Source organism: Oryx dammah, unplaced genomic scaffold (assembly GCF_014754425.2).
Source record: "Oryx dammah isolate SB20612 unplaced genomic scaffold, SCBI_Odam_1.1 HiC_scaffold_9, whole genome shotgun sequence".
Classification (NCBI taxonomy): Eukaryota; Metazoa; Chordata; class Mammalia; order Artiodactyla; family Bovidae; genus Oryx; species Oryx dammah.
The window spans coordinates 28,107,561-28,120,288 of NW_024070193.1; the positions used below are offsets into that span (position 1 = coordinate 28,107,561).

A 12,728-nucleotide genomic window follows, 5' to 3' on the forward strand; every position below is an offset into this window, starting at 1 on the left:
GAAGGACTGATGCTGAATCTGAAACTCCAATACTTTGGCCACCTGATGCAAAGAACTGACTCATTTGAAAAGCATCCCCTGATGCTGGGAAAGGTTGAAGGCGGGAGGAGAAGGGGACGACAGAGGTTGGATGAGATGGCAGGATGGCTTCACCGACTCGATGGACATGAGTTTGAGTAAACTTTTGGAATTGGTGATGGACAGGGAGGCCTGGCATGCTGCAGTCCACGGGGTTGCAAAGAGTGAGACATGACTGAGAGACTGACCTGAACTGAACTGAGACCACTTTGAACCAATTGTCCTTTTAGGCTAGAATTTTACCAGTCAAAGGCCCATCATCTCAGGCCCACTTGATGGAACGGAGATCAAAAATCACAGTTGTGTTGTGAAATCTATTTATTATTTTATAATAAATAAAGCTCATCCAGAAAATCCTGTCAAACAAGGGAAGAAAAAAAAGTTAAGTGGGTTGAAAGAGATGGGAACCGTTATGGGGAACAGAGTGCTGCCTTAGGAGGGTCGTGACTGCCCTCTAGGGGTAAAAGACTCACTCTGCACACAGAACACCAGAAGGAACTCAGCCTGAGCTCAAGAATAACCCTCCCCTTTAACAGGATCATGAATTTTTGTTGGTCACCGTCACTACTTTAATTATGTAAGCTCACAACTCCATTTTTCCATTTCTCTTCCTGGCCCGTGAAGTAGGATAGAGACAGTGGCTAGTTTCATTGACAAAATGTCCCCTCGGCTGTGCCTAACTCCATCTGGAGAAGTTCACCGGAGGCAAAGAGCTGATGTGGCATGTAGGCTGGAAAATGCAATTCATTCAGCATCCTGGGAGGGATCCGACTCAGTGGTTTTATGAGGGCGGGGGGAAGGGCAGTGCTGAAAGAAAATACTTTCCAAAAATATTTACCAGACAAAGAAAAAGAACTAGGCCTGTGACCAAGACATTCCAAGGAGACACCCTTCAACAGAAGCAATTTTCCAGACTTGTTCCCCAGAAAGGTAGAAATGGCCAATTCCCCCTCCACGCTCCAAAAGCCGAGCTCATACTTCTTCTAAAAATAAACACAGCTAGAGTCAGAAGACACCTTCCAAACTGATCATAATTCAAAAACAGACTCTGTTGTCACTTACAGGGGAGTATGCAAAGGGCATTTTGGAGCCAGGCTTCTTGGAAAGGCTATAACCACTGACCTCTTTCACCAAAGGCGATAGCTAGAGGAGGCACTTAAGTGAGACATTCTTTTTCCAACAGAGTATTTAAAAAGAGATCATCCCAAGGCACATGAGGTGGAAGGTGGCCCAAGTCGGGAAAGGAAGTCATTCGTATTACATACGCCTCTCTTTCTGAAGAGAAGGTCCTAGCCTGAACGCTTGATTTATGCCCCCTCTGGTTATGCTCACCTGAGCTTGGAGCATTCCCCAAAGCCTGCCATGCCTGCCAGCCCTTTTTTCCTACCACAAACCTCGCAGCCTGGGACATTTGCAAGAGCACAGTCATCAATCATGTCAGTTCCCTGCAAAACAATCTTCAACGGCCCCAGCGTGCCTTCTCCATCTATGTGACTCTCAGGGCTCACCTTTGAGTTAGCCCTTCTTATACCTTAATCCATGCTCAGGCCAGTTTCTTCCCCGCTGGGCCGTGATCATGTCCATGTATTGACCCCCAAAATGTCTCTTCCCTGGAGCCCTGTCTCCTCTGCCCTCTACTGAAGGTCTTTTTGTCTTCGCTCCTATGTGGGCTCCCACCCAAGCCCTCGTGTAGCCTCCTTCAGAGCACACCTGCCTGCCAGGACTACAAACAACAGGATGATAGCTTCCTTATTGTGTGCCTAGGCTCTAATATAATAAATACTTTGGCCCTACTATGGGGCCTTTCAGGTGGGTTCGATTCCTGGGTTAGAAAGATACTCTGTAGGAGGGCATGGCACCCCATTCCAGTATTGTCGCCTAGAGAATCCCAGGGACAGAGGAGCATGGCGGGCTACTGTCCATAGGGTTGCAAAGAGCCAGACATGGCTTAGCATGCATGCATGCACATGACCCTATTATATGTACCCTATAAAGTACTTGTTATTTTGGTGCTATTATTATGCCCATTGTACAGATGAGAAAAGATGACTGTCAGAGATTTTCAGTCTAAGATACCAAGCTTACTTATCTTGTACCGCTTTTCCTCTTATTATTCAAGTCAAACTGGCTTTGTTTTTCTTTCTCAAAAATAAAAAATTTTTTAAACCCTCAAAATTAAAAAAAAACAAACATCAAGCTTCTTCTCACCTGAGAGTTTTTCCACTGGCTTTAGTTGGGAATGGCCTCCCTGACTTTTGCTGAATTGTTTCTTGTTTTTTATTATATGTCACCTTTCAGAAGCCATCTTGATTCATCCTCAAACTGACTCCCCTTACCCCCTAGTTTTTCTTGATCCAGGCCTCCTGTTTCACATTCTTCAAAGCACTTGTCATTTCTGGGCTTTTCTCATTTATCTGTTTATTTACTTGTTCTGTGGGACCATATATCAGTCATGAGAGCAGGAATCCTGTCTGTGATGTTCACGGCTGAATCCCCGGGAGCTAGAACAATGTCTGGCATTCACTGGCTCTCAAGAAATACCTGTTAAATGAATATATTACTCTAATACTCATGATTTTAGTCTCTATGTGATCTCTCCATAAATTATAGCGTTTGTGTACTTACGGTTTTTATCATATAACTCAGCCATCATATATTTATGGTTTTAAGTCTTACGTTGCTTGGTATGATTCCATTACATACAAACTCAGCCTGTATGTATATATTTAATCGCTGATTCACATGAGCTGGTCTTGTCTTTCCAGCTAGAACCTGTGCTCACTGGACATCTGTATTTCCTAATTCATCCAGCAGAGGACCAATCAGAAAAGGTCTCAGACCATAATTGAGTGAACAGATAATTTTGTGATTCAGATGAGGTGGGCCATATGAAGCATACGTTTCCCCTTTGTTGAACTCTATTCAGGAAACATCCTGAGTCAGAAATCAAAGTTTTAAGGTTTATCTTCAACATCTCCTGACAACTCATCTGTCTGGTTTTTGTCCTGCCCAAGTCCTGAGCCCACTGGCATTTTCAAGAGGTCCAGGCTGCATATAATCAGTGTTAAAAACAAATTAACCCCTTCTTGAGATTATTTTCTGCCTGGTTAACCTGAAGAACAGAAAAGCATTTAAACTGGGAGAGTTATGCAAAGAATGCTGGCTGGTTGGTCAATATATTTTGTGTCTGTAACACGTTTTCTTAAATTTTAATATTTGAAGAGTTCTCTGGAAATTATTCCATAAAGAGGAAGAATTCTTTTGATGCATCAAGCTGCATGTAATGTAGACAAATCAGGCTGCCATAAAGCACACACATACTACCCACACAGAAAAGAGCCTCTAAGACTAAACACATTTGCTTACATCGAGTTTTAAATTCCTATGAATTCATTTTTATACAGCTGTCTCATTTCAGAGAGGATTTCAGTTGTTGATAAATATATACACCATCCAAGTTTGCATGAAAAATGTAAGTAAAAGAAAAATATGATAGTAAGAAGGTAACATAATATAGACCTAAGTATAAGTTCAAAAGTTCATCCCGCATTGAAGTATATACATATTTGTTGGGTGTGCCACAAAATTGCCTTTAAACTTTCTTGCCATGAAGTCCAAACATTCATTCAGTTTTAACACGAGTGGATGACATTCTAGTATTTCCATCCCTGACAGATAAGCTAAATAAGAAGGTACAATTGGATTCAAAGAAATGTGAAGACAGAATATCATCAAGAAAAATAAGCTCGTTGCAACAAATTTCTAAAGCACTTGGACAATATTTTGAGTTCTTAGAATGGCCAATATTCCTTTTACCTTAGTCCTACAGAAAAATCTTGCATTAAAAAAGGTTTAGCTAAGCAGGACATGGGGTTTCCAAGGTGGATCAGTGGTAAAGATTCCACCTCCCAGGACAGAAGATGCAGGAGACATGAGTTTGATTTCTGGGTCGGGAAGATCCCCTGGAAGAGGAAAGGCTACTCACTCCAGTATTCTTGCCTGGAAAATTCCATAGACAGAGGAGCTTGGTGGGCTACAGTCTATGGGGTCGCAGAGAGTTGGACACAACTGAGCAACTGAGCTCACACGTGAGCAGGACATACTCCAACTCTTGAAGCATCCCCCCAACTTTGGCCAATTGTGAGGGATGCATATAGGAAGATCAGACAAAAGGTTAAAGTGTTAAAACACTTACGTGTCATCTGTAAACGTGATACCAAAGTACTCCTTTTCTTTCAGGTTGAAATGAGAAGCCACGAGATCCAGCAACTCTCTTGATAAAAGTTTGGGCTGTTGAGATATAAACCTGATTAGACACTCTCGCTTACTGCTCCCACCTTATTCTCTCCCAAACAGTTTAAAACAGCCTTTGTTTGTCTGTTTTGGATACCTGTGCCTTTCTGTGCTTAGGTTAATCTACTGTAGACCATTCTCTAAGGGCTTGGGAAGGGCAGGAAATGGAAATAGGAGCATCGCTGAGATGATCGCTTTCATATATTTGCAATTCCATCCAGAGCCTTAATTTTTCCTCCAAGGTAAAAGTGTATTTATTAATGCATTGTTGTTTCAGAAAAAAAATGCTCTTTTATAAACAGTATGGTGCTAGTGATCAAGACAAAGAATGTTAACCACTGCCTAGGCTGTAGGAATAATTTTGCTTGGTGACGGTCAACTGAGGAGGCTCTAGATCCAAGGCTGAGGGGTCACAGAGAAAATTAACAACAACAAAAAAGCAACAAAACAGTACTAGTAACCATTTATTGTACTGAACTTCTTCTATCCATGATTTCATTTTAACCCTTACAATGAGCCTATGAAGTAGGACTCCTTTCCATTTCATAGATGTGCCAACAAAAGCCAAGAGCAGCCAAGAATCTTATTTGATGTTCCACTTACAGAGCAGGTTTGAACCCAGTTCTGTCTGATTCCAAAGACTAAGCTTTTCATTTCTCTCCAGAGATGGAGTAACTGCATCCACTGTGCAGATCATTATCACCAGTACTTACTGGGCACCTCCTTAGAAGAACAACCCAGTCTATGAGCTTTTGGGAAGCACAGGCTCTGGTGGTAAGAAGATGGTCTGGAATCAGCCAGAAAGTCCAGAGTGAGAGCAGATGGTGGATTTGCAGGGACTGGGGAAGGAAAAAGGGATCTGTAGGGAGGCATTCTAGATGGACTTTTCTCGAACTTTCAGCCACACAGTTTCGGACTCATTATGGTAGTTTGAGGGTTGGATATTTGTTGTTGGGGAAAAAAGAATTGGGGGATGTTTGTTGTTGGCAAAGAAAAGAAAAAAGAAAGAAAAAAAAAAGGAAAAGAGAAAAGAAGAGAAATAGGGAGAAATCTAGACCAAAAGGTCTACTCTGGTGAAACTATTACTGACTGTACTATTTTTGTTCTAATTAGAGCCTGTACATAGTGGACTGGGCACAAGCCTCCAGAAAGGAGAATAATTTAGGTTTGGTCAAGGGAGGGCATTCTTGTCACAGCTGTAGGTGTGGCTGTCAGCAGGCTCTTCCATGATTTTTTTAAGGCTATGAGTCCAGGGACTTCCCTGGCGGTTCAGTGTTTAATACTCTGTGCTCCCACTGCAGAGGGTGTTGGTTCTATCCCTGGTTGGGGAATTAAGAGCCTAGTGCTTGGCAGCCAAAAAGTAAAACAAACAACAACAAAAAAAAGAATCTGGGTCTAGAGTGTTGGGTGAATAAAGAGAGAAGCATCAATAATTAAAATACCATCATTCATATAGCTCCATGTGTTTTACAGAGATTTCATTCACATATATAATCTAGTTTGATGTTTTTTAATTTTATTGAAAAACCCTTGATTTAAAACATGTTAATTTCTACTACAAAGTGACTCGGTTATACATATATTCTTTTTTCATATTTTTTTCCATTGTGGTTTATCACAGGATATTAAACATAGTTGCCTGTTCTATACAGTAGGCCTTTGTTTATCCATCCTATATCTACTAGTTTACATCTGCTAATCCCGAGCTCCCAAGAAGACTCGCAGACATAGGGAACAGACTTGTGGTTGACAAGGGGGAGGAGGTATGGGAGGGAAGGATTGGGAGTTTGGGATTAATCTAGTTTCATTTTAACCATAATTTCTGAGAGGAAGATGAGTCAATCTTAACTCCAGCTCACAGCTGTTATAAATGGTTATTTAACTTAGACCATGCCATGTGGTAGGGAAAGCAGCAGAATGGAGTCTTAGCTCATAAAAAACCTTTTTGGGGGGCTTCCCTGGTGGCTCGGTGGTAAAGAATCTGCCTGCCAATGCAGGAGACACAGGTTCGGTCATTCTCCAGGAGGATCCCACAAGCCACAGGCAACTAAGCCCTGTGCCGCAACTGCTGAGCCTGTGCTCTAGAGCTCAGGAGCCACAATCACTGAGCCCGCATGCCCTAAAGCTCGTGCTCTGCAACCAGAGAAGCCACGAGAAGCTTCTCATCACAGCGGGAAGCCTGCACACCGCACCTAGAGAGTGGCCCCTGCTTGCCACTAGAGAAGAGCCCATGTAGCAACGAAGACCAAGCACAGCCAAAAATAATCATCTAAAAAAAACCCTTTCTGGGAAGCATTATGGTCAGCGATTGACCAACAAGAGGTAATTCAAAGAAATCGAGTCACTTGCCCAGGGTCAAACAGCTACTGAGTGTCAAAGCTGAGACTGGAATCCACACATCTCTGAATCCTGTCACCAGGCTATAGTTACTCTTAAATACAGGCAGGTATTGGCTTTGAAGCCCCTGCAAACAATCCTGTGTCACTGGTTCTGAGGCGCAGATAAGCCAGCAGGCTGAACACAGGCCCCCCGCCGAGGCTCACGGAGGGAAGCCGGACGCGCTGTCCCCGGGTGGCAACACCTACCTGAACCAGCAGCTCCAGCCTCCGGTCATCCAGGAGGCACACCTGGCAGTGCCTGCCTTCCGTCATCTGCGGGGACAAGACAGCAAGACGGGTATCAGGCTGGGCACCCTCGAGCTCGATTTGCTGTTTCTCTACATGTGCTGTGCTTGGCCTAAAACTGCCATGAGCTGCGGTAATCATCAATTTCGGTAATCGTAAACAGAGTTATTATACGGCATAAGCTCTTTGATTTTTTTGTTTTAGCTCTTAGACTTAAAAGAGAAAAGAATGAAAAGCAAAGACCACTCAATGTGTTGAAAATATAATACCTACATGGCACATACAAAATTTAACTATGAAAAGCAGGTTTCCTGCTCAGAGGAAACAACTATATTTCTCCTTGAATCAGTATTTTATTTTTCAAATGAAAATAGTTTTATTCATTAGTGTCTTTCAATAAACACAATACATGCATAATGTATTTGACAAATTTGTCATATTTGACATAATGTATTTGACAAATGAAACTCAAGTTAAAAAGTGAAGTCTCTAGTTTTGAAATTTTGGTTCCCCTTTGTAATATATCACTACTGTAATTGATAGTTAAGAATAGTTAAGATACCCAGTTAAGAACAGCTTGATGTACAAACTACTAATTATATTTAATTTTTTATCACTTATAATTGCAACATAAGGAAATTATTTCTTGTAAAATATTTAAACAATGCATAAAATGCAAAGATCCACTTTGATTACCAAAAGCTCCAAACCATTCTACCTGCACAAATTACCACTCTGTCAGTTTGAGGCAAATCCTCACAGACCATCTTTACATGGATTTTCAGATATACACATGTACATGTTAAAAACACATCAGTTCAGTTCAGTCACTCATCGTGTCTGACTCTTTGCGATCCCACGGACTGCAGCACGCCAGGCTTCCCTGTCCATCACCAACTCCCGAGTTCACTCAAACCCACATCCATTGAGTTGGTGATGTCATCCAGCCATCTCATCCTCTGTCGTCCCCTTTTCCTCCTGCCTTCAATCCTTCCCAGATATGGGTTTAAAAACATATATTTTAATACTGTTAAATTAGACACATTGTTCTGAAATGAAGCAGGTACTCTTAATACTTGTATGTGTGTATTAGACTGTGGTATCTGTGTCGTATCTGGTATCTGTGTATATGAATATTTATATGTGTGAGGTTCTTTTTCAGTTCAAGTAGAACTGCTACACTCACTGTTTGCCCTTTGCTTTTTTAATTCAATATTTCTCGGAAATCTTTCCAATATCAACACATATAGACCAACCTCTTCTTCATAAAAGGCCTATAGTATCAAATCATTTGTGCAGACATATAATAATTCAATGAGTGTCCTGTTGAGAAACACTTAGGTTGTTTTCTGCCTTTTGCTGTCATAAGCAATGTCCTCATAAATTTTGCACATCTAGCTTTGTCCATGGATGTAGAACTGCTGGGTCACTTTTGAAAAGCAAGCACAGCACTTTGTCTCTCAGCTGTTGTACAAAATTCTAAGACCCTGGGAATTCCCTGGTGGTCCAGTGGTTAGGACCTATGCTTTCACTGCTGTGGGCCCAGGTTCAATCCCTGGTACTAGAACTAAAATCCTGCAAGCCACGTGGCTTGGCCAAACACAAAATGAAGCAAAACTGTAAGACCTGGAAACTCAGATACATATAATCCAATTTTAAAATGAAAATCGCCTCCATTACTGAGCAGCAACTACATACTCAGCGTTGCTTGAAGTGTTTTTATAATATTATCTCTGAGTTCCCTAGTCACCATCTGAGCTTGGTGGTATTATCCCCAATTCAACAGATGAGAAAATTGAGGCTCAGAGTGGGATAAGCCACGTGAAAGATACTAATTATAGTATTGTACTTACATTAAAAAAAAATTGGGGTATAGTTGCTTTACAATGTTATGTGAGTTTCTGCTGTACAATGAAGTGGATCAGTTATATGTATATATACATTCCCTCCCTTTTGGAAGGCTTCCCTGGTGGCTCAGACGGTAAAGTGTCTGGGGACAATGCGGGAGACCCGGGTTTGATCCCTGGGTCAGGAAGATCTCCTGGAAAAGGAAATGGCAACCCACTCCAGTATTCTCGCCTGGAAAATCCCATGGACAGAGGAGCCTCTTAGGCTGCAATCCAAGTCTAGAAAGTAGCTCAGTTGGTTAGATGGTGGCATTATGGAGATGTGGCCCATAAGAACTTTGGAAATAGTGCTAAGAGGTAAGTGAGTAAGTTCTAAGTTGTCTCATTTCCCCTGATTATGTCCTTAAATCTGCAAAGCTAAGTCTTTGGTGGCAAGAGGAAAGGAAACATATCTTTGTTTTAGGCACTAAGCTGGGAACATCATGGAAACTATCTCATTAAAACTCCACAAAACTCTACAATATGACAACACCCTCATTTTACAGTCAAGGAAACCAAGGTACAGAGTTTAACGTGAATTATTCAAATTTGCCTGGGCAAGAAAAAACCAAGTTAAAATTTGAATTAATGTCTAAATGAATTAAAAAAAAAAAGTCATCTTTTTTTCCTACTGTTCTACAGGGCTTCCCAGATGGTGCTAGTGGTAAAGAATCTGCCTGCCAATACAGGAGACATAAGAGATGCGGGTTCAATCCCTGGGTTAGAAAGATCCCCTTGAGGTGGGCATGGTAACCCAATCCAGTATTCTTGTCTGGAGAATCCCATGGGCAGAGGAACCTGGTGGGCTACAGTCCATGGGGTCGCAAAGAGTAGGACACAACTGAAGCAATTTAGCAACAATACACTCACTATAGGAGGAAATAAATCAATGTTTCAGTTTAACTCATTTGATCTCTTTTTAAAACCCGCAAGCAAACCCAAAGCACATGCCCCAGAGAACAATATAAAAAAATAATACTCAAAAGATCAACGGAAACAATATGAATCCATTAAGGAATATGTCAAAACTCATAAAATATTACAAAGCGCTCTGTTGCTGCATAACCCAAATGAATTTATTTCCTGATTAAAAAAACAAAACAAAACACTTCTTCTCCTTTCAGTTTTTCTTTGGATCCCCCTTGATTAGGTCAATGTACCTTTTGTCAATACATTATTTTATCTCAGAGAATAGTAAATATTTTTTAGGTGTATCTGGCCATCTCATGATAGACATAGGGAGTGGTGCCCATGTTTGTACAACTTGGTTGTAACCCTTTAGCCTTAGTTGATTGGATGAGGAGAAAGACAGCTGACCTAAGGTGGGCCAATCAAAACCTCAGTCCAGGGAATCTGGAATTGAGTCTGAGTGGACGAAAATATGGTGGTTGTGGGGCAGCCACTATCTCCAGCATGTAGAGAAAAAGGAAAACCAGCTGCAGGGAGAATGAAGGAGACAGGTAACTAGAAGGAGGCAAGAGAAAATCACACAGCCTGAGGAAAAGCTTCAGAGTTCCTGTCAGAGTTCCTAGTGTCTCTTCAGTCACGTCTAGCCCATTCCACTGGTCTAGGTGAATCCTTATTCTTTTTTTAAAAAAATTTATTTCTTTATTGAAGTATGGCTGATTTGCAATATTGAGTTAATTTCTGCTGTACATCAAAGTGACTCAGTTATACATATGCATACATTCTTAATTATATTCTTTTCCATTGTGGTTTATCCAGAATCCTTGTTCTTGAGTTTCATAAAATATCCCTGTATTCCTTTGATAAATCCACTTCCCCTGCGCCCCTCTCTTAAGCTCCCTTGAGTTGGAGCCTGCTTATTACAACTAAAAGCATGTTCACAAGACACCACAAGTATCTATACTTTGTGCTAAGTTGCTTCAGTCATGTCTGACTCTGTGTGACCCCATGGACTGTATAGCCCACCAGGCTCCCCTGTCCATGGGATTCTCCAGGCAAGAACACTGGAGTGGGTTGCCATGTCCTCCTCCAGGGGATCTTGCCGACCGAGAGATTGAACCCGTGTTTCTTAGGTCTATCTGCACTGGCAGGTGAGTTCTTTAAAGATGCCAGAGAATGGACTCCCCAGATGATGTCATTAATATGGTAAAATTACTCAAATTACTGATGCTCTCAAAGACAATACAACAGCTGGTGGGCAGTGGAAAGGACTTAACAAATACCCACCATCGGATGTGAGGATACACACACACAAGCTAGATGGAGAAGGGCAGTGCAGACGAACTGGGGAGATGCCACTACAGTTTTACACCCACACTGGCATGTCCCAGCCCTGGCACATCTGAGCCCACAAGCCTAAGCCCTTTCCTATGTGGGAGGATGGCTTCTCTGGGAGGTCAAAGGGCTGATTTGATCATCGGTAACAACAGAAAAACCTGCCTGGTGTAAGCTCTTATAAATAGAATGGATAAACACCAAGGTACTACTGTATAGCACAGGGAACTATACTCAATATCCTAAAAGAAACCATAATATTCTAAAAAGAATATTTAGAAAAGAATATTCTTTTCTTTAGGAAGAATATTTAGAAAAGAATATTCTTTCCTTTAGCAAGAATATTTAGAAAAGAATATTCTAAAAGAATGTAAATACATGTGTAACGGAATCACTTTACTGTACAGCAGGAATTAACACAACATTGTAGATCAGTACATAAAACTATACATTAACAAAATAAATAGAGTGAAAAAAAAAAGAAAAACCTGCCCTTGTCACTTACTTAAATCAAAGGTTGAGAGGTGACGGGATGTATTTTGTTGGTCAAAACAATGTTTATGAATAAATTTCAGTTGATGACACTAAAATTAGGATATGCCACTTAATAAAATTTTAGATGGTAAGATCCAGAAACTGTGGGATGGATTTCCTTCACAGCTACAGGGTGAGGCTGAGCAGCGCCCTCTGGTTCACACATGTGTATTGCGTGCCAGGTTCCTGGGAGTCCTGTTATGTGAATATGCAAACCACATTCAAGTACACTGGATGCGAGGGAAGAGACACAACCAAACGTCCAAGAAGGGCCTGGCATGCGTGGGGCCAAGGGTGTGATGCCCGACTCTTATTAACATACAGTATCTCAAAATAAATGACCCAAAGTCAGGTGGTCCTAATTCAGAGCTTCTAGTGTAACAGGGTTTCTAAGAGAGTTTAGGGGGATACAAATTTGAAATCCAAGCTACATGTGAACCAAAGTGTTTATGTGTGATCACAAGAGAAAAATAGGAGAGGCTGCAGAATAAAAAAAAAAAAAAATTCATGTTTTCTTCTTTAAAGGAAAAAAATTACTATTTCAGTCTCTACACAAGCCTATGAACGGGGAATCTCATTCAAGCACCAGGAACCTGAGGCCTGAGAAATGATGCAACTTGTGTAACTATTCTAAGCGACTTGGGCTCAAAATTGTACTTTATCTCTTACTTTATCTCTTACTATCTATATTACCTTTAAAAAAGTTACTCAGTTTTTCCAAACCACAGAAGCAACATCCTGACAGTTTTTAATCTGACACTCTTGAGAGTAAAATATTCTGCTTCTGAGAACCACAATTATTATAGTCCTCACACACTTTAAAATTTAGCAAGCAAACAGCTAAACTTTTCTGTAATCCATTTATCCTCCTGTTATTAAAACAAAAAAACTTTTTAATAGGAAGAATGTTATCAACCCATTTTAAAGAAGATAAATGACAGGTGAAGTTTAAAAAGCACATGGTAGAAACATTCTCTAGAGCTGATGGAGCAGAAATAAAGTAGAAGAGAGAAGACAGCTAGTTTCTGTGTCCTTCTGTGTCCCTGTCACTGGGCTAAGCATTTTAATAAAC

At 41.0% G+C, this 12,728-nt stretch overlaps 1 protein-coding gene across 2 annotated transcripts in view; it reads right to left on the reverse strand.

Moving 5' to 3' along the window:
- The window catches only part of FRMD4B (FERM domain containing 4B), a 203,592-nt gene that overhangs the window by 136,515 nt on the left and 54,349 nt on the right, over positions 1 to 12,728 (reverse strand). For both annotated transcript variants that reach the window (XM_040247230.1, XM_040247232.1), the window contains exons 2-3: positions 6,957 to 7,022; positions 4,274 to 4,368 (exon numbers count right to left, since the gene is read on the reverse strand). In XM_040247230.1, the coding sequence (XP_040103164.1) occupies positions 4,274 to 4,368; positions 6,957 to 7,022 (161 nt within the window). The remainder of the gene's footprint in view (positions 1 to 4,273; positions 4,369 to 6,956; positions 7,023 to 12,728) is intronic.